Consider the following 22,158-nt stretch of genomic DNA (forward strand, 5'->3'; position numbering starts at 1 on the left):
GTAGCATCTCACCGTACGGGATTGATTTTATCAGGTGTTTTGGGTGGGCACTTGTAGCATGTAAAAGAGTGTTCCCCGCCGTAGGTTTTCTAAAAAGGGTAGTACTAAGAACATTATTATCTAGAAAAACACGCACATCTAAAAATGTCACCGACTCCTTGCTGATACTAGAAGTAAAATTCAGATTAAGATCATTAACATTGATGTCCTGTACAAAATTAAAAACACTTTCTTCAGTTCCATGCCAAACAATAAAAAGGTCATTGATAAACCTCAGCCATGATGTTATATTGGTGGTGCACTGGTGTGTATATTTCCGCCTTAGGACCAGCTCCTCCCACCACCCCATAAAGAGGCAGGCATAGCTTGGGGAGAAGCTGGCCCCCATGGCTACACCCTGGGTTTGCTGGTATAGTTGGCCATTAAACATAAAGTAGTTATTTTCTAAACAAAAAGATAACATTTCAAGAAGCATCTTTGTATGATTGGTCAGTTCCATTGGCCTACTGCTTAAATAGTATTCACATGCCAGATATGTGTATGTGTGTGCATATGTATATATGTATAAACATCATGTGAACAAGGGAGGGATCTGCCGAAACGCGTTGTGATGGGGGCTGGTGGTGTGTCCAAATAATTAAAAAAAAGCACCAAACCGGGTCTAGGCTCGTCTTTTCGTAGTTTGAAGAAACTGCTTTGCGAGGTTTGTGGAATATATATATATATATATATATATATATATATATATATATATATATATATATATATATATATACCCACTACAATTATGCGGAAAACACAGACACACATACGTACACAAAGATGTATAGATATAGATATATTATTGATATACATATATATGTCTTTGTGTATAAGATATATATATAATACATACACGTCTTTGTGTATATATGTGCGTGTGTTCTAAATATTTGTAGTGGGTGTATATATATATTTATACATATACACATATGCACACACTCTTATATATAGATACACACATATATTTATATATTTATATATAGATAAACACGTCTTTGTGTATGTATGTGTGTGTTCTGCATAATTTCAGTGGGTGTAAACTCCACATACCCCCAAACCTAAAAAAGGACTTTTTACCAACTACAAACACATTCCTAAACAGTAAAAACCCTAGCAAACTGTTCCAAAGAAACTCCTAAACCCTATGAAACCCTGCACACCTAACCTATTTAAACCTCCTAGCATCTCATACTTAATTACACGTACACAAATTCTAGCCTTAACACTTAAAACCATATATATATATATATATATATATATATATATATATATATATATATATATATTACCTACTGGCGGTCGCCAGTAGGTAGTTATAGTTAGGATAATTTTCAATGTTAAATCTCAACATTCTATTTTGAATAACTTTGGTGCCGGTTGACGAATCTGCCTGAAATTTTCAGGAAAATGGTCTCATGGCGGTCCGGTCCTTCCCTGAAAGTTTGGGGGGGATTCGTCAAGCGGGGGCCGAGATAAAAGGGGGGTCCCAAAACGCGTTTTCCCCATGTTAATTTCCATAGGGCGGTCGATTTCACTTTTAGCCCGAACGGCTGAATGGATTTCCACCAAACTTGGCAAAATTGTAGGGACTGGTAGCCCGATGTGCCTTTGCTATGTCTCAAGATATGTGCTCCAGTGGATTTTAAGTAATTAAGGTTCAAAAAAATATATATATCTATAGCCGCGCTCCCGTGCGCGCACGGGAGTGCGCTCCAGGCGCGACACGCGACTTGCGCGCAGGAAGCTGATTGGATCTCAGTTGTCTGTAAACATTCTAAACAGTGCGGAGCGGCCGCCATCTTGTGTTTCGGTAAAATCGAGACAGAAGGGTTTGAAAAAAAAAGGGGCAAATGACCATAAGGGGGAAGAGTAGACCCCCTCTGACCCCCTAGGTTTGATGTAGGGACTAAAATAGGGTCCTGCAGGGCATTAAAATTTTTTTTTCGTTTTGCGCGGGAATATGCGCTCTCCCGTGCGCGCACGGGAGAGCGCTCCAGGCGCGACGAGCGCAGGAAGCTGATTGGATCATAAGGGGGAAGAGTAGACCCCCTCTGACCCCCTAAATCCAGGACTATATTTATGAAGGCCTTGCGCTGTTAGTTTTGCGCTTCCTGTGCGTCAATTTTTGTGACGCACCAGCGGTGTAAAAAAATGCGCATTGTTATGCAATATTCAAAAAGTGACGCATCTATCTAGATGCGTCACTTTTTAAATATAGTGCAATGAGGTACATTTTATTACACTGCTGGTGTTATGCGTCACTTTTCTGTGCGCACTCCTTATGACGTTCCAGATGTGTCATATTTAATGTATGACGAATCATGTTGCAGATACAATATGGCGCAGAGTTTTAAAAAGTGACCCATGTACCTAGATGCGTCACTTTTTAAAATAGCGTCAGGTATAATGTATGCAGAGGGGGTGTTCCCCCACAAAAAGCTTTGTAATAGCGACGCAGTGAAATGTTTGAGATTTCACTGCGTCACTTTTAGGATGCTGTTGCATCCTTTAAATATAGTGCAACGAGGCACATTTTATTACACTGTTGGTGTGATGCGTCACTTTTCTGTACACAGTCCTTATGACATTCCAGATGTGTCATATTTAATGTATGACGAATCATGTTGCAAGGAGTTACAGATACGTCAGTATTTCTGACATATGTGTAAACATAAAAGTGATGCGAGGCCGGCGCAAAATTTTGACGCAATAGCATCCAAAAAATGACGCAGGGAAATCTCATAGATTTCAGTACGTTGTTATTACCAAGCTTTTTGCGAGGGATTGCCCCCTCTGCATACATTATACCTGATGCAGATACAATATGGCGCAGAGTTTTAAAAAGTGACCCATGTACCTAGATGCGTCACTTTTTAAAAAATAGTGTCAGGTATAATGCATGCAGAGGGGGTGTTCCTTGCAAAAAGCTTGCTAATAATGACGCAGTGCGTCACTTTTAGGATGCAGTTGCGCCAAAATCTTGCGCCTGCTTCTCAGCAAACCTTTCACATGGTGCTTTTTCCATGTGAAAGGACACATTACTGGAGTTGCGTCACTTTTGTGACGCACTCCTGCAATGCGTTACTTTTGTGTTTAGAGATATGTCAGAAATACTGACATATCTGTAACTCCTTGCGAATTGATTAGTCATATATTAAATATGACATATGTGGAATGTCATAAGGAGTGCGTCCAGATAAGTGACGCATCGCTATTTTCACGTAGCGATGCGTCACTTTTCAGAAATGAGGCCTCCAGTTTATTCACTGTGTCATAAATTTCTTTTCTAACACTCACCTTCTTTCAGTCCTCCTACTTCACTTCCTTTCACCTCTCATACCTTTCTGTTCTTTCTTACTCATTCTCCTTTCAATTATCAATGCACTATTTTTCACTTACTCTTCATTTTTTAAGATTATAGCTCTTTGATGAGAATTGGAGGTAGTTCTGAAAAGAACTTTTGGTTTTCTTCTTTTAACTGAAGAGGAACAAAAACAGGGAATAGAAACTGCTCAACAGGAGCAAAAAGAAAAGAAAAAAATTAGGGGTGGGAAGGGCAGTGATGGTTCTCTAATGCCCGAACCATGAGCAGGACACTTTGCTCCCCATAGGTGAGGAGTTGATTGCAGTATCTGCATCTGACGACCCCATGGTTGAATGCAGGTTGGATGTTTGCTACCTGCCCCTGAGATTGATCTCTTCCGGAAGAAGTTGATCCTCCTGTAGATGTAGAGGCCCCATCTCTAGGAACCTCCTGTGCCAGAGCCCTGACACTTTCCCGGGCAAAATTCTGGGGGTGCCTGGTCTCCACATGTCTGATCATCGTAAAGTTCCCAAAAGAGTACTTTTTTTGGGGGTTACCCCGTGACAGGACCTTTTTGCAGATCCTGCACTCTACTTTTGGTGCATTCACCTTTTTCTGGTCTGCTGGAAATTTAAAGAATTTCCAGATGAAATGTCCCTTCTTCTTTGGGGTAGGTGGCTCTTCATCAATGAAGTCATCTTCACTGCTGGATGATCTGGCAGCCATGATGAGTCCAGGAATATGGAGCAGCAAAAAATGCAGGTCTTTCAGTCACAAAAGTGAAAGAAGAAGTGAAGGAAATGGGTGGGGATTTCATTCATTGTAACAAAAAACTGTTAGCAACCAATGAAAAGTGTTATTTTAGGGTCACATGACCTGACGCGCTTACGATGCGCGCTCGGGTGCACTTCCGGGTGCGTTTACGCAGCGCGATCGTAGGCGCTTCCGGGGCGCACACGTGGCGCGATCGTAGGCGCTTTTGCGTGCGTTTAGGCGCCGCGCACGTATGCGCTTCCGAGGGCACGTACATTGCGCGCCGAAATGACGTCATCAATCTTTAATAGAAATGCATAATCATTTTCCATATTAAAAAAAACAAATTTTATTTGTATGGTACGAAATGTTTTGCATTATTATTAACTTTTCATTCATATTTTTTTTTCACGAACGACAGTTGCGCTCTGGGTGCGCTTTCAGATGAGCGCACGGAGAAGCTTACAGGAGAGCTTAGCTGAAAGCTTCCCCGTGCGCGCACCCAGAGCGCAAAAAAAAAAAATTATAAAAAAAATGAATACTTAAAAAAAACAGCAAATTGTAAAAAAAAAAAAGGTTAGAAACTCGATATACAAAGGAATTAGCATTTAAAAAACCTATGAAATACACTGAAAAAACCATAGGTTTCACACCAGTTATAGTTAGGAATTAGCATTTAAAAAACCTTTGAAATTCACTGAAAAAACCATAGGTTTCACACCAGTTATAGTTAGGAATTAGCATTTAAAAAACCTTTGAAATTCACTGAAAAAACCATAGTTTTCACACCAGTTATAGTTAGGAATTAGCATTTAAAAAACCTATTAAATTCACTGAAAAAACCATAGGTTTCACACCAGTTATAGTTAGCTGGAAATTTTACTGATATAAAACCATTGAAATTCCCACGTTATAGTTAGTTGGACTCACTATAACTTGCGCGTGCAATGCACTGCTGATGACGTCACATATTACATCACTCATGACATGGTCAGTGACATCACTCATGACATCACTGATGACACCATCCAGTGAATATGTGTCTTTCTGAAAAATAAATATTAGTGAGTTATGTTTAAATATTTAAATACATATATTAGTGTTTCACTTTGTGTATAAGTGGCTACATGGTTTGGTGGAGGTATTACTTAGCACATAGATGCATGAGTGACTGACTCTTTGTTTGTATGTGTTTTGAAGACAGCATATGTACAGGACTGTATGGGTGGATGAGTGTCTATATGTGTTTGTTAGTGAGTGAATGACTGTCTCACTAGTGTCTTTATCAGTAACTACATATGTTTTAATCTAGTATATATGAATATTGATGTATATAACTGAGTATATGTGAGAGTAAGAGATTGTAAGATTTCCTGTTTAAATAAGTATGTGTTTCTATAAGTGATTGTTTAAGAGAATAAATATGTGTAATTTTCAATAGAAGTAAGGTGGAAGTGTGTGTATAACTCTATTTTCAAATAAATGGTTGTTCAATAGTTTATTTGCACGTGTGAATATGTGTGTGAGTAACTTTTGGATGAATGTCGGTGTGTAACAGAATGTATAGGTGTATCTCTTCATATGATGAGTGAGTATATGTATGAGTGACTATATAGAACTGTTGGTGAATGAGTGGATGAGTATATAGATAGTGGAAGTACAGAATTGCTTGTTGTAACTGATATAGGTATGTCCATTTTTTAAAAATTTCAGTTTCTATTTTTGAATATGTGTCTCAAGGGTTACTTTACACTGAGAGGAGGTCTGTCACTATGTCACAAGGATGGTGTCATCAGTGATGTCATGAGTGATGTCACTGACCATGTCATGAGTGATGTAATATGTGACGTCATCAGCAGTGCATTGCACGCGCAAGTTATAGTGAGTCCAACTAACTATAACGTGGGAATTTCAATGGTTTTATATCAGTAAAATTTCCAGCTAACTATAACTGGTGTGAAACCTATGGTTTTTTCAGTGAATTTAATAGGTTTTTTAAATGCTAATTCCTAACTATAACTGGTGTGAAAACTATGGTTTTTTCAGTGAATTTCAAAGGTTTTTTAAATGCTAATTCCTAACTATAACTGGTGTGAAACCTATGGTTTTTTCAGTGAATATATATATATATATATATATATATATATATATATATATATATATATATATATATATATATATACACACACATATATATGTCTTTCTCTCTCTCTCTCTCTCGCTCTCTCTCTCTCTATGGTATGGTGATGACTGTCAGCCGAAGGATCAGAGAACCCTTGGAGGTGCTGAATCACCTTAATGGTAAAGACTATAGGTCCGTCATGCCGGTAGATCCTTCCAGGGTCATTCATTCGAGCAGGGAGATAACTGAGTGTCCATAAAACAGTTATTCATTGGTAGTCATGGGCAGTCCCCTCAGTTGCACTTCAAGCATCTAGGTGGCCGGTCAGCAGTAAGCACTGAATGAATGAATGCTGTCATTGGGCTCACTACGTGGTGGAGGATTCTTGGTCCCAGTCTTAATGAGGATCACTTTTCTTCCTTGCGATTGACCTAGTCTTAGACTTACTCTGGGGCTATACATATCACTGCAAATTCTAATATTGAAAACAACCAATTGTTGGAAAGGAAATGGATAATAATATACAATGCAATTCAGAGCTCTATGAACTTGCTGTTATATTTTCTAGGGCGATAACTGTACACTACTTACTTTTCCTCAGACCCTGAATAGCACCACTGTATCTTGTGCCAAGGAAGAGAGAAGCATCCATACTGTCAGGCAGTGGAATTACTCTTTTAGCAGAGTTCTTGAATAACAGATCCTTCCTTCCGTCTGGGGAGCTGAACAGGTGGAATGACTTCCCCTCAACGCCATACTCGGCCTGCGGCATAAAGAAGGATCCAAGAGTGCAGAATTAATAGATAGAGCAAATAGCATCCCTTAATACACCAGTGCAGGAATCCTACTAGGCACCTCACATAACAATTACTAGCCCCATATGTATCATACCCACAGTCACTCATTACTCTGTTACAAAGACCCGTTAACCACAGTGCAGCCGATGGAGCCATGTCCAAATGTGCAGCACCACCACCCTGAAACAGTATCACTGTCCTGAGGTCAAAGACCTCTTACTATTTCAGTGCCACCTCTTTACATGGCTAAGTTCATCATTTGCATTAGTAGGTGTAACCAGGGAAGACTGAACCACACCTTCAATCACCACTGGCCCGCAAGCTTATGTCTGTGAAAAAGAGTCCTTAAGTCTCCATGTCATAAACTGACTGACTTCCCTTGTGACATGGAGTCATGATCTTAAATCCCCTGGATATCAATCCAGCTCTCTACATCCTTTTGAAGACAGTGCATTCAGTACCATTAAATTGGATAACGACAGAGACAGCACTTAGACCCTCATTTTGAATGGCCTCTTAATTCTGATGCCGCTGGTAAGAGCAGTTACTGGCCCGTTCGGAAATTATGAGATCTGATGGAAGACAGTAGGTCTGTTATCATTTACCTGGAGATTTTGTCTACTTTCAGCAGTCAAAATCTCTGGGTGAACATCCAAGGCTAAAGGAGGCATTTATGGGCCGATGGATCCCGGTATTACCGATTCCCCCAACAATCTCTCAGTTTTTAGTGGACCATCATGGACCAACTTGTAAGGGTTGAATTTTCCATTCCCTGGTGTTACTAGTACATGCCAGTCTATCAATAACACTGGGGTGGGGAATTACAAGCTCATTTCCTGGGCAACTTATAATGAGGGCATATGAACCACCATAAAAAATTGGACTGTTATTGCTCCCAATCTACACTCCAAGCAGAGAAGTGGCTGGGGTGTTACCATCTGCTAGCATTTATGCACTCAGGCTCAGTACTCAGTCTGAGGACACAGAGGGGTATGTATCATGTCAGACAATCTAGCGTCCGGTTTCACCTTGGAATAGCATATCACAAATGGCATGGGCACATGTCATGCTCATCCTATGGTGTTTCTTTGGGCCAGCCATCTTTTTCTTTGCACACACCACAGGACAGAGGAACACAAAGTATGGGATAAATACACATTGAGATCTTATGGTACTGTAACTGCTTTAAACCTCTACTTCTTACCCGTTCTGCCACAATAGGATTGTACTCGTGTTTGTTTATGGCTACTTGAGGTTCACAGATCCAAACTGTAGTAACATCTTTGGTGTCAATGGGAGGGGTAGCACAGGAAACGTTCAGGGTCCAATGGCGGCAGTGCTATTTTCTGGAAGGCAAGTGCTGAAGATGTATAGAAGGAGAGCAGACCAAAATAACACCACATCCCTCCATCTCCTTCAGGTGAGATTCGTGGGGGAGGGGTGCTAGATGCACCCCATGTGTCTGTTAGTGCTCATAGATGTTTCTTTTTGGCAAAGGTGAGCCCCACTTTTCAGATATTTCTTCTTTGAAATGGCTGCTAAATGTTGGGCGCCTCTTTTTTTGTTGCTGGCAATGGGTGTGGAGGAATTGGTAGTGGGTTATCTGCACACAGGCACGTCTCCCATCCAATTCAACGAATATAACTTTTGATTGCTGGGTTCAAGTGTATATTCACTGTGACCTTGAAGCCCGAAAGCCTAGTCTAATCGCTTTTTAGCATCAGTCATTATTTTGAGCGCTCACGCAAATCACTGAATTGCCAAGTACCCCAAACTGTAAGTAGTTGTAATAAGAAAACGAGCATTGTAAAAGCCAAATGTATAGGTTTCTGTCAAGTTTAGTCTTCATGACATCATTAGAGTAGAGACTCAACCTTGTGAGCTATCTTGTTAGGAAAGCACCTTACATCCTGCAGGTGACTGTTTACTTTGCATGTGCCGAATTTATAACCTACCCCCAGCTTTTTATACAACACAAAGACCTCAATGGTCGGATGCATGTTGAGGGCTTTAGGAATAGATTACTTTTGAGATAGAGTATCATCCTTCGTTACACTTGCATTCCCCCAAAAGACCTTCCCAATATGCCTTACCCTGTACCTAGGCCCCCCACCACCTCGCTCATTGAGCCATCTTTTTAGGTGAGTTCATGGCCGTGATTTTCGTGAATTCTCATTAGCGCACTCAGGGCCGGATGTAGGTAAAATCAAATTTGCGAATCCTTAATAGCGAATTTTACCGATTTGATATTAAGACGTGCAACATTGAATGTAGGTAGGAATCACTAAAATATTAGCGAATCCTTAATATTCCTTAATAGCGAATCGCAAATTGAGATTAGCTAATAAGGAATACCTACCCATTCATTCCTATGGGCTAGGAGGCCAATAGGAATGAATGGGAAGATATTCACTATTTGCAATTCGCTATTAGAGAATCGCAAATAGCAGGCGCTATTTCAAGGGTGCCAGGGTGTCAAAAGGACACCCTGCTGCACTCCTGAAATGTGCATGTGTGCACATGTGGCGCACATACATGCCCTAAGGGCATGATTGTGTGCCACATGGCACTTTAAAAAAAGAAAAAAGTGCTTTTTAAAGGAAATCGCTATTTACCACCAACTTGAAGTTGGTGGTAATTAGCGATTCCTTAAGGCTAAAGTGCACTTTCTTTTGTACTACTTGCATTGCTTTTAAGGAATCGCAATTTGCGATTCCTTAAATGCAAGAGCAAAATAAGGAATCACATTTTTGCGATTCCTTATTTTGCTAGTAGGTTTGAACTCACCTACATTGCTCGCAGCCAAATAGTGATCGCAAACGCGAATTTCAGCATTAGCGCTGGCTATTTGGCCACCTACACCTAGCCCTCAGTGGCCAATGTCATTGGATAACATTTTGTCATGACTCAGAGGTGACAGAGAACATCTCTCTTCATATCAGATTCACCCCTTCATTCCTGCCATTCCAAAATGCAATCAAGCCCCTCAAAGGTGACTCCAGCATCAAATTAGCATGCTGCAAAGGTCCCACCGTCAGGTCCTTCCTGACCGTAATCCCAGTCCCTCTCTTACTGAGTCTCTGCCGGTCACTCCCTTCTACAAACCTAGGTACACAAACATTGAATCATTCTGTGCCTTCACACTCTCCAAACCTTACCTTCACTGCTCCTAGCTTTCATTGCAAGGGGGCAAAATGGAAATAAATAACAAAGCGATGCAGAGGGTACTCCAAGCCTAAAATGCTGGTCTTGGCTGACATTTCTATTCAAATGTACTATGCCAGACACACTGATCTAAAATGTGTCCATTTTTGGAAGATTAGCTGAGCAAAATGAGCATCAACGTAGGGTCACAACTTCGAAATAGGAGTCCTTTATGTGGCTTATGCAGTATTACATAGAACACAACAACAGGTCTATGGGTTACTAAAGCAATGAAAGACATCACTCCACACTGAGATGCGCAAGAAGGGTACCTGTGCTTTATCGAGGCACTGCCTGATTGCTTCGGTCTTCTCTCCAGAGCTCTGGGTCACCACAGCATGGGCTGGAACTCTACCCAAATTGCATTCTTTGTATTCTGAGACAGCCTTCCTTGTCCCATCGGGGCAGAGCAGCTCAAACATGTCGGCTTTCTCAGCTGCATATAAATCAGACATTCAAGGTTATAAACACTGGTATGGGGCCCAGAAGATAATGCTGTGACTGTCCTATTAAAACAAGGGTAATCGTCATTACTTAACAATGTGGTCACTATCTTTACTGCATACCCCCCCACCCAGGAACTGAAGGTAATAGTTTGTTCTGCCACACCATACACTGCTACAATGTAACTTAAGCAAAGTGTTTTTTTTCTCCAGTCATGACTCATGTTACAAGACCTGCTGTATGGTTGTAGCTTGGTAACTAGCCTCGTACCAACTTTGAGTGTTTAAGCGCGACTCTTCAGATGGAGACTCCATAACTTACCGCCGCCTGTTTTGTCCTACCACTAGGCATACATATAAACATCACAGAGGGAATGTATAATGATACAACGCGTACCATCACAACGTGGTATTTTACATTGTGGTTTTGACAACGCAAGTAGTTACATCGACTTGCGTTGGAGGGCGCTAGACTTAGGAATAGTGTGAATTACTATTCCAACTCCAGTCTACTTACAGTAAGGAAGGTGTTTGAATAGGAATTCACACTATTCCTTAGTCTAGAGGGCCCTCCAGTGCAAGTCGATGTAACAACTTGCGTTGTAAAAACCACGATGAAACCATTACGCGTTGTAATGGTTGCGTGGTAAAGGATGTTTCCCCACATAGGAGCACATGCTTCATATAAATGTTCTGCATCCGTAGACAGAAGGAACAGGGAGTTTGGAGGGTGGGATCCTCCCTTGCGGCCCTTGACAGAGGGAGGAACCAAGTAAGTGAGACTTGCAAAGGAGCGTCAAAAGGAAGTAAATGTTAGATAGGTCTGTCTGCAGATTGGGAAGATCCTATAGACAAAAGACCGTGATATAGAGCAGCAGCAAGTGGGTTAGCGATGCTACTGTATGTAAATGTCAATGCACAGCACAGAAAAGGGACATTTTTGCTTGAAAACAAACTGGAGTCAAGCTCTCAGAGCTACAAAAGTTGAAAAGGAAAAATATTGGTGTAGCAAAGATATCTTGCTGAGCGCTAGTACCTTATTTTGTGCTGTCCAGGAGTGAAAGCAGTCCTGCTTTTCCAGCAGAGATGTTTGTTAAGTGATCACTTGGGTAGCACTACTACCTGTGAACTAGTGTGCTACTACTGCGGGATTGAACCACTTAAGGATTCCTGTGACAGCACATGGGTGAGAAACACAGCTACTCAAGAGTTCCTGTGAATTAATATGGGTGCGCAAAAGTACCACTAACGCCCTGCTTATGAGTGGATCAGTGTTTTCCGACCTCTGCGCAAATACCTGTTTGGACAGGGGTTGGAATTCTGAGTTGGGTGTTATTTAATGCACCCAGTAACAACTGGGTGTGTTAAATACCTTACCCTTCCTTATATTTCGACAAGTCAAGCCTGGGAAACTCTACTTTGTCTCTGGCCACTGGAATCATAGCAGTGACTGTGATAAGGCAATGCACCCAAAATTGTGCCAGGCGAGCTACATTATAGGAATCGAGCTCATTTCAGCTGGTCTGTTGGCCTTATGCAAACATAGATATCTGCTGCACCTCTATGCAGGACACTTCCTACATGACCTTAAAACAGTCATAGTGTATAGTCTTGGACTATGGTAGCCAACACTCACCTGGGACAGTTGTATGCTTTACAAAAGCTACTTCGCCACCTCCATCTTCCAGGCACCTGTAAAATATAGGGACAGTGTAACAAAAGCAGTGTGTAGCGTCTGTACATATCAGACCATTACAGAAACAACCGTTGTTGAGATATCTGCAGCTCTAATTTGCCCAGCAGCATCCTATCTTGCAGGGGGAGATGACTGTACAATGTGACCTAAAAAGTGTATAAAATTGCCCTTTTGTTTAGTTGGGCTTCCATTTACCCCTTGCATGCTCGTGACGGAACCATTCCGTCACGAGCCACGGTGGTGCTGTGCTGGTGACGGAATGGCCCGGCCGCGGCGCATGCGCGGCGCTGATTTCACGCCTGCGTTGAGCGTTCCATTGAGCGGGCGGGGCCGTGACGGAGTGGTTCCGTCATAAGCATGACAGCGCTGCACGGCCCCCCTCACCCTCTAGAGCCGCGGCGGAGTTACCGCCGCGGCCAAGGGGTTAAAAAAAGGCTGAAGGGGTGATTTCTCGTATGGCGGAATCAGAACTCCAACACAAAATGCTGGGTACCATGCCTGCCAAAATTATCGTCAGCCTGCCCTATTTAGGGTCAGGAGCACTGTCAGCTTTCCATCAATTTAGCCCACATTGACCCATCGCAGTGGGGCCATGAGTAGAAGGGCATGACGTCGCCCAGTGTAATTAGGGTGGACTATGTGATGTGCATTTCTTTCAGTCTGTCATCATCAGATAAAACCTGATGGCGAGGAACTGACAAAACAATTAATGACACCCACAGAAAGGGAAAAATCTCCCTGTGTGTGTGTGTGTGTGGTGGGGGGGGGGGGGGGTGTATTTAGTTATGTATTTTTTTAATAACAAACTCCAAATTTTTTTTAACAAAAAGTTTGTTAAAAGTTGGTGGATGTACATCAAATCAGAAAGCGGGTGTTCACCACATTTTTTGTACCTCGACAGAAACTGCCAAGACTTTGGTTTCTGTCAAGATACAGAGATGCCGCCTGAGCCAGCAGCGATATCTGAATTTGGTGGATAATAGTTTGTCAGGGTGGCAAACATAATGTCTTCTGCCACCCTGACGTTGGCGTCCCAACCGCAAAACTTTAGATCCGGCCTTAGGTCCAAGGAGATACCGGTGCAATTTGCTAGGCATCAACAACAACTTCAGCTCCCTTGGGGTCAGCCTGAAATGAGAGTCAGGTCCCTATCAGCTGTCGTCAGTGCTGCTTTCTTGGCGCTCTCTAAGACTTTAATAAAACTTTAAGAATTCATCTCTGGTTCCCTTCATTTAATTGTGGCCATTTTTGTGTTATTCTTTTTATTATGGTTTTCCAGTTTTTGTTAAATTGGTTTGGGGGCATGATTATTTGGCTGCGTGACGTTAATGGTGTATCGGTCTTGCTTAATACTTAACATACATTTCTCTGAGTAAAAGACTGATGCTCGTGCATCGCTGCCTGTGGTTAAGCCAGATTTTCTCTTGGACTATGTTTTGGCCTGGCAACAAACATACAAAACTTTAGCTGGAAGACTTAAACAAATTAATAGCCCAGAATCTCACATCGATACAAATAAGAAAGTATGACATGGTTGTTGAATGAAAGACAATTCGAGTTGGTTCTAAGGTATGCAGGCATTGCTTCAAAAGACTAGGCCCTTGGTCCTTATGGATAAACATGATGAGAACAATAAACTATTCTGATCGAAGCACATTTCATATTTTGGATTAGCGTAGGGAGGGGAAGGGCCACATACGTTCTAGGCACAGACGTGAGCTCCTGCCGTTGATTATATAATATGGCCAGCAGCCAGAATAACCCTCGGACAATCAGAGCCCTCTGGGTTTCACAGTATAGTCAGGTAGGGTAGACACCACTATGTTGTGTCACTTCTACATTGGATATTATTTCTTACTCCTGTCTTCACGTTCTACTTTTGCACAATTATAGCCTCTTTACGCTGGGGTGCCCCCTACCAGACTCACACACTGAATTCTTCTCGAGTTCCACACACTGCTGCTTCCACACAAATCATCTCACCAACTAACACCCTTCATTTTAACCTGTTTGCCACAATTGTGTTGTCCCTAATACCTTCGCCTTCTGCCTCTCAGACCTAGGTTTAGGATTAACAAATACCAGAAATTGAGTATATTTATTGTTGTCAGGTGCTCCCCACTGAACACCACTACAGTAAAGCCATTTACAGAGTGTTGCTATAGTCCCCTTTATACACAACAAACCACAACTCAGACTGTCTCTATAGTCAACTTGGGAGGACAACAAATTATGACTAGTAATGCTTGAAACTATTTGAACTACAGTAACATATCATCTGTGTTTCATTAGACAAGGATCAAACATACAAAGATCAAGCCGGTGTCTGCTGCAGAAGCGATGCTCCAGCTCAGTGTGCTGAACAGTTGACACGTCGCCTCTTAAAAGAAACGGAAGCACTCATAGACACATTTAATGTCTGTTGTACTTCATTGATGAGGTGAGGCTTGAGGTCATGTGACCAAGTGAGCTGGGACTCACTCATGGCCACAAGTGCGCTAATTAGGTTGAATCAATTAGACAGCATAAACGTGATGGATGGATATTGTTGAAATAATATGAACCGCTAGTAATGAATTACTGTGGGGGTGTTACATTCCTTACATGAGACATCACAGACAGGGACCACCTACATGCAAATGATTCTTGACCCAGATCCATAAAGGGACAGTATGGCCAAAAAAGAGACTGTTCAGCCCATATTGCGTTTCTGTGGTTGGCCATAGGAGATTGCAAATCTATCAAGCGTCCAGTGTAAGTGAATCATGGCAGATGCAGGGGCCATCATTACTCATAACGTGGAACCCCACCATGGCAGATTGTTTCTCATTAGTGACCTTCTCTTCAGATGCCCACACACAAGTAATGGAATTCAAAACTGGGGGGGGGGAGGTTACTCACTTTAAGGCTCCATCGTAGTTGTAGTAGGGCTCGTTGTCAGAGCGGGAACACTTATATTCACCTTTTCCTTTGCACAAGCTGCAGAGATTGGCTTCCTTGGCACCAGGGACACAGGATTCAAGGAAGAACTTTGAAACAGCTGGATAAGGAAATTAAGAATAGACTTAATGCAGACAAGGTGGCATTCTGGAAAATAACCTTTGTATGTCAATAGGCTGACTCCAAGATGTCACCTCATACACCCATCACGTCTCAATTGAAAGACCCTCAGACAGCTGCAATGAGCACAACACTGGGGCAGCCATTCCATCTTCAGCATGAGCTGATGCACCTACCATAATACTGTCTTGACATTTCGGCTCTCATGGATCTCCATGAAGCAAAAAGCAATTTCAGAAAATGATCCTACAGCTGCCCATGGCGATCCATTCTTCAGCTTCTAGCTAGCTCTTTACAATGTTCTGAACTTAGAAGCCCAAAATGTGCCTCCATTCAACTTACAGCAGCAACTTTCACGTATGTCAAAGGAAATACCAGTACTCTTACAAGTTTCAAAGCTCTGAAATTGGCACCTATAAACTAACCACAGGAAACAGAAAATTTCCAATACCACACTGGACAGTTAATTTGTAAAATAATAAACTAAGGTGCCCCATATATTGCTAGGAAGCCGCTTTGAGTCACAGGTTTGAATTTGAATTTTTTGTTATTTGTAAAGCGCACATTTACTGAGCAGTTTCTTGGCGCTATTGGATTTCAGAACTGAGAGAAGCTTCAGGGGCTATGGGCTGAAAGCTTGCTGGAACAGAAAGGTCTTAAGAGCCTTGCGAAACTCTAAGTAGGAGGGGGAGGACCTAATGGGGGGGGGGACGGGAGTTCCAGAAGGTGGGTGCGAGTACTGCAAATTTCTGGCCACCGGATCATTTTTTCTTAAACCGGGGGATGACTAGCAAAGACTTGGCGGAGGAACGTAGGGCTCTAGTAGGACAATAGTTAGTGATGGCAGAATTGATGAACACAGGGGCAGTGCCGCACGGGCCTGAAAGGTAAGGCAGCCGAGTTTAAAAAGGGCTCTTTGTTTAATTGGTAGCCAGTGAAGGGCAGTGAGAAGGGGGGAGGAGTGATGGTATTTCGGTAGGCCGTGGACCAGGCGGGCTGCCTGGTTCTGCACCGTCTGAAGGCGTTGGAGTGCATAGGTGGGGGCACCATTATAAATGACGTTCCCGTAATCGATCTTGGATGAAACCATGGCCATAACAATCAGTTTGAGTGCAGAAGGGGAGAAAAACCGGGATACTTTCCTGATGATACGCAAAGTAAAAAAACAGGAAGAAACAACAGAACTAATGTGGGTGTGAAGTGTCAAATGGTGATTAAGCATAATTCCCAGGGTCTTAACAGAGTGGGAGGGAGTGGGAGGAGGGCCGAAGGAAGGGGGCCAAAAGGAAAGCGACCAGGGGTTGCCACTGCCTCCAGTCAGAATCAACTCCGTTTTATCCGGGTTGAGTTTGAGATGGTTTGCATTCATCCATGCCTTGATGAATAGCAAGACAGACTGGAAGTGGGAAGCACCAAGTGAGGGGTCGGAAAAATGAGTTGGAGGTCATCAGCGTAATTGTAAACTGTGACCTCCATTTGTTGAAGTGCAAAAATAAGAGGAAAAATATACAGGTTAAATAAAAGAGGGGAGAGAGAAGAGCCCTGGGGGATCCCGCAATTTACCCTGCTAGGTGGGGCCGAAAAATCGGCAAGGCGAACCGCCCGAGTGCACCCTTCCAGGAAGGATCCTATCCAGGTAAGGGCCTGGTCCCCTATGCCCGCCGCCCTGACACGGGACAAAAGAATGGAATGGTCTACCGTGTCAAAGGCGGCTGACAGGTCGAGGAGGACCAGGGCCTGGGGGATGTTTGTGTCAAGTCCCTCCCTGAGTTGGTCCATAACTGAGATGACCACCTTCTCAGTGGAATGGCGGGGGCGGGAGCCCGCCTGGCAGGGTGCGAGGTAGTTGCTGCTCTCTATGAAGGAGCTAAGTGCCTGGGTGACGTGAGACTCTGCTACTTTTCCCAAATAAGGGAGGAGGGATATGGGGTGGTAGTTTGCAGGAAGAGAGGGGTCAGCTCCTGGTTTTTTCAGTATAGGGAGAATTATAGCAGTCTTAAAGGGGGCCGGAACAATGCCAGAGGTGAAACAATTGTTCAAGAGAGAAATGGCAGGAAAAGGGCACGCAGAGAAGAGCTGACAAAGGATGCGTGCCGGGCCGATGTCAACTGGGGAGCCCGACTTAACACGCCTGAGCAGCAAAAGCAGGGATTCTCTTGTTACTGGGGGGATTGTGGTAAAGGAACAATTGTTGTCGGGGGTGAGGGGGAGAGAAGGTGGAAAGGGAAGGGGGAATGTTGGCCTTAATAAGGGCAATCTTGTCAATAAAGAACTCGTTGAGCGAGTCACATAAGGCTTGAGAGGGGGGGATCTTGGGTGAGGTTCTATCCGAGGATGCCAGTTCGTGGACGGTGGAAAATATCTCGCGAGATTGACATTCGGCCGCCAAGATGCACCCAGAAAAGTACTCGGTCTTGGCTGTCAGAATGGCAGCTTTACAGTCATTGAGCACGGTGATGAAGTGTTGTCTGTGGACGGGGCAATATGCTTTTCTCCAAGCTCGTTCGGCCTGCCTTAGCTCTAATTTCTTAGCTTTGAGAGCGGCGCTGGACCATTTATTGGCATTATGAGTACGGTTGATGGTAGTGCGCTTCAGGGGAGCCACTGGGTTGCAGGCATTAGTAAGCCACTGATCTAATGTGGCGGCCTGGGAGCGAGGGTCCGAGCCTGAAAGGTTTGGGCAGGACGCAGCTAGCGAATTACAAAGGGAAGGAATGTCGACTTTATGCCAACTCCTAGCCCAGGTGTTTTTGGGAAAAGGAGGAGGTGTTGTATGGCTCAGGTCCCAGGAGAAGGCAAGCAATGAATGATCCGACCAGGAACAGGGCGAAATGATAGGAGTGGACATTGGAATGTTAAGTGTCCAGATCTGATCTAAGGTATGGCCCCGAATGTGGGTGGGGCCTTCAACGTGCTGGGTAAAATTGAGGCTGAGAAGCAATTGGGTGAAGTCTTTGGAATTCGAATCCGCTGCAGGATCAGTAGGTCAATAGTTAAAATCGCCCAGAACAAGTACAGAGGCATTGTTGATTGCCAAGGTAGCCAGTAAGTTCTGAAAGGCAGGGAGGAAATCAGGGGATGACTGAGGTGGTCTATAAGTTAATACGCACGTTACTGGGGTCTTGAAAGAAGTGGATCGCACTACACGGCAGTCGGCTGCTGATAGTGTGGGCGAGGCCAGAGTCTGAAAGTGAAAGGCCTTGCGAGTAATCAAGGCTACACCGCCTCCTATTTTACTCTCAGGTCGATCGGCACGGAGCATGGAATAGTGGGCCGGGAGGGAGGCTAGGATGCTTGGCAGGTAATCGAGTCTGTACCAGGTTTCAGTTAGAAACAAGAGGTCCGGGGATTTAGAATCCAAAAGATCATAAATTTCGGTCTGGTGTTTGACGGCTGATCTCGTATTCAGAAGAAGAGCAGGAGTGGTAGGGAGAGGGGAAGCTGGCGTGATGGGCGTGGGAGAAGCAGTGCCGAGCTTTTGAGCGTAAGACAGCGTGGTGGGATGCAGCTGCCAGTTGGCTCTGAAGGAACGCAATTGGGCAGAGGTATATGCATGAAGTTGCACAGTGTATGGTGCCCCGTGGCCCGGTCGGTCGCGGACGGGCGCAGACGGGCTTGCCTTAGGCGCGCCTTAGGCGCGCAAGCGTCGCACCCGCTGCGCTCGTCCGCTGCGCAATCGGAATATGCACATATTTTATATAGGAGAAAAGGTGGCGGTAGGTGGCGTGGCCTCTGAGAAAGGGGCGTGGCCTGTGTGGGCGGCGGGTAAATGGCGGCAATGTCAATATCCCGCGTCAGCGTTAGGTTCTGCTGCGCGATGGAATTAGAAGGCTGAAGACGCCCTGAGAAAATGAAGGAGTGAGGTAGGTAAAACAGCAAGTTAAATGTGATACTCAAATTAGTTAAAAGCAAGTAAACAGGCCTACTCCCGGCTTCCGCCTCAGGAGAAATCTCTATCGCAAGGGGCTTGTATTCAGTGCCTTAAGTACTGCGGTAGGGGGCGTGGCCTCTGAGAAAGGGGCGTGGCCTGTGTGGGCGGCGGGGAAATGGTGGCAATGTCAATATCCCACGTCAGCATTAGGCTCCGCTGCGCGATGGAATTAGAAGGCTGAAGACGCCCTGAGCAAATGAAGGAGTGAGGTAGGTAAAACAGCAAGTTAAATGTGACACTCAAATTAGTTAAAAGCAAGTAAACAGGCCTACTCCCGGCTTCCGCCTCAGGAGAAATCTCTATCGTAAGGGGCTTGTATTCAGCGCCTTAAGTACTGCGGTAGGGGGCGTGGCCTCTGAGAAAGGGGCTTGGCCTGTGTGGGCGGCGGGGAAATGGCGGCAATGTCAATATCCCGCGTCAGTGTTAGGCTCCGCTGCGCGATGGAATTAGAAGGCTGAAGACGCCCTGAGCAAATGAAAGAGTGAGGTAGGTAAAACAGCAAGTTAAATGTGATACTCAAATTAGTTAAAAGCAAGTAAACAGGCCTACTCCCGGCTTCCGCCTCAGGAGAAATCTCTATCGTAAGGGGCTTGTATTCAGCGCCTTAAGTACTGCAGTAGGGGCGTGGCCTCTGAGAAAGGGGTGTGGCCTGTGTGGGCGGCGTGGAAATGGCGGCAATGTCAAAATCCCGCATCAGCGTTAGGCTCCGCTGCGCGATGGAATTAGAAGGCTGAAGACGCCCTGAGCAAATGAAGGAGTGAGGTAGGTAAAACAGCAAGTTAAATGTGACACTCAAATTAGTTAAAAGCAAGTAAACAGGCCTTCTCCCGGCTTCCGCCTCAGGAGAAATCTCTATCGTAAGGGGCTTGTATTCAGCGCCTTAAGTACTGCGGTAGGGGGCGTGGCCTCTGAGAAAGGGAAGTGGCCTGTGTGGGCGGAGGGGAAATGGCGGCAATGTCAATATCCCGCGTCAGCGTTAGGCTCCGCTGCGTGATGGAATTAGAAGGCTGAAGACGGCCTGAGCAAATGAAGGAGTGAGGTAGGTAAAACAGCAAGTTAAATGTGACACTCAAATTAGTTAAAAGCAAGTAGACAGGCCTACTCCCGGCTTCCGCCTCAGGAGAAATCTCTATCGTAAGGGACTTGTAATCAGCGCCTTAAGTACTGCGGTAGGGGGCGTGGCCTCTGAGAAAGGGGCGTGGCCTGTGTGGGCGGCAGGGAAATGGCGGTAATGTCAATATCCCACGTCAGCGTTAGGCTCCGCTGCGCGATGGAATTAGAAGGCTGAAGACGCCCTGAGCAAATGAAGGAGTGAGGTAGGTAAAACAGCAAGTTAAATGTGACACTCAAATTAGTTAAAAGCAAGTAAACAGGCCTACTCCCGGCTTCCGACTCAGGAGAAATCTCTATCGTAAGGGGCTTGTATTCAGCGCCTTAAGTACTGCGGTAGGGGGCGTGGCCTCTGAGAAAGGGGCGTGGCCTGTGTGGGCGGCAGGGAAATGGCGGCAATGTCAATATCCCGCGTCAGCGTTAGGCTCCGCTGCGCGATGGAATTAGAAGGCTGAAGACGCCCTGAGCAAATGAAGGAGTGAGGTAGGTAAAACAGCAAGTTAAATGTGATACTCAAATTAGTTAAAAGCAAGTAAACAGGCCTAATCCCGGCTTCCGCCTCAGGAGAAATCTCTATCGTAAGGGGCTTGTATTCAGTGCCTTAAGTACTGCAGTAGGGGGCGTGGCCTCTGAGAAAGGGGCGTGGCCTGTGTGGGCGGGGGGGAAATGGCGGCAATGTCAATATCCCGCATCAGCGTTAGGCTCCGCTGCGCGATCGAATTAGAAGGCTGAAGACGCCCTGAGCAAATGAAGGAGTGAGGTAGGTAAAACAGTAAGTTAAATGTGACACTCAAATTAGTTAAAAGCAAGTAAACAGGCCTACTCCCGGCTTCCGCCTCAGGAGAAATCTCTATCGTAAGGGGCTTGTATTCAGCGCCTTAAGTACTGTGGTAGGGGGCGTGGCTTCTGAGAAAGGGGCGTGGCCTATGTGGGCGGCGGGGAAATGGCGGCAAGGTTCCAGATTATCAAGTCTATCTAGCCTTTATTCCACCCCATGTCTCTTTTTTACTCCACCACCCTACATTTCCTTTATCTGCCTCTGACTCTTGCAGGTTCTTTTTAATTCCTGTTTTTCTACTTTTGTTACTGGTTTCCTATTTTAGAATTCCCCATTCTTTCTCCTTTCTCTAACTTTCATTCAATTAATCTATGTCAACGTCTGATGATAAAATATAAGTCATCATTCCCAGAATAAGTCGTGGCACCAACATCAAACAAGTAAAGCACTGAAACTGGTGTTTAAAATTCACTTTTTCAGGTATTCCCAGACCTTGGATTGTATCCAATTAAGACAAGGTTTACCATCAGTCTGATGAGTTTATATTTTTGGTCTAACATGTACTGGGCTTTGAAGTAACATGAGGGGACATGAGCTCAAGTCACCACATGTTCTCCTCCTCAAAACCCCCAAAATATTTGTTCTATTCTATTGTGTTCTAATCTATCCTGTTCATAATCATACCATGCTTACTACTCCTGACGTACAAAAGGGGGTGGTGATGGATGGAGCATCTGAATCAATCAAACTCTCACACCCAGTCAACAGATCTGGGTTTAATCCATCACCATTCTTTAGCCCACTCTGCCACCCCAGTTCAGACATGGCCATATGCAAATCAGTCTGACCCTGTGCCTCATGGGAACAGTCCAGCCCGAACTGCCAAGCCTTGCCCTCCCTGGACCGGGAACAAGTTTC

General features: G+C 44.3%; 1 protein-coding gene across 1 annotated transcript in view; it reads right to left on the reverse strand.

The window, feature by feature from the left end:
• Positions 1 to 22,158, reverse strand: part of LOC147683549 (serotransferrin-A-like) — a 121,195-nt gene that overhangs the window by 55,257 nt on the left and 43,780 nt on the right. The window contains exons 5-8 of the mRNA XM_086943941.1: positions 15,263 to 15,401; positions 12,302 to 12,357; positions 10,495 to 10,658; positions 6,813 to 6,984 (exon numbers count right to left, since the gene is read on the reverse strand). Coding sequence (XP_086800067.1) covers positions 6,813 to 6,984; positions 10,495 to 10,658; positions 12,302 to 12,357; positions 15,263 to 15,401 — 531 coding nt within the window. The remainder of the gene's footprint in view (positions 1 to 6,812; positions 6,985 to 10,494; positions 10,659 to 12,301; positions 12,358 to 15,262; positions 15,402 to 22,158) is intronic.

This window comes from Lissotriton vulgaris, chromosome 11 (genome assembly GCF_964263255.1).
Source record: "Lissotriton vulgaris chromosome 11, aLisVul1.2, whole genome shotgun sequence".
NCBI classification, from domain to species: domain Eukaryota; kingdom Metazoa; phylum Chordata; class Amphibia; order Caudata; family Salamandridae; genus Lissotriton; species Lissotriton vulgaris.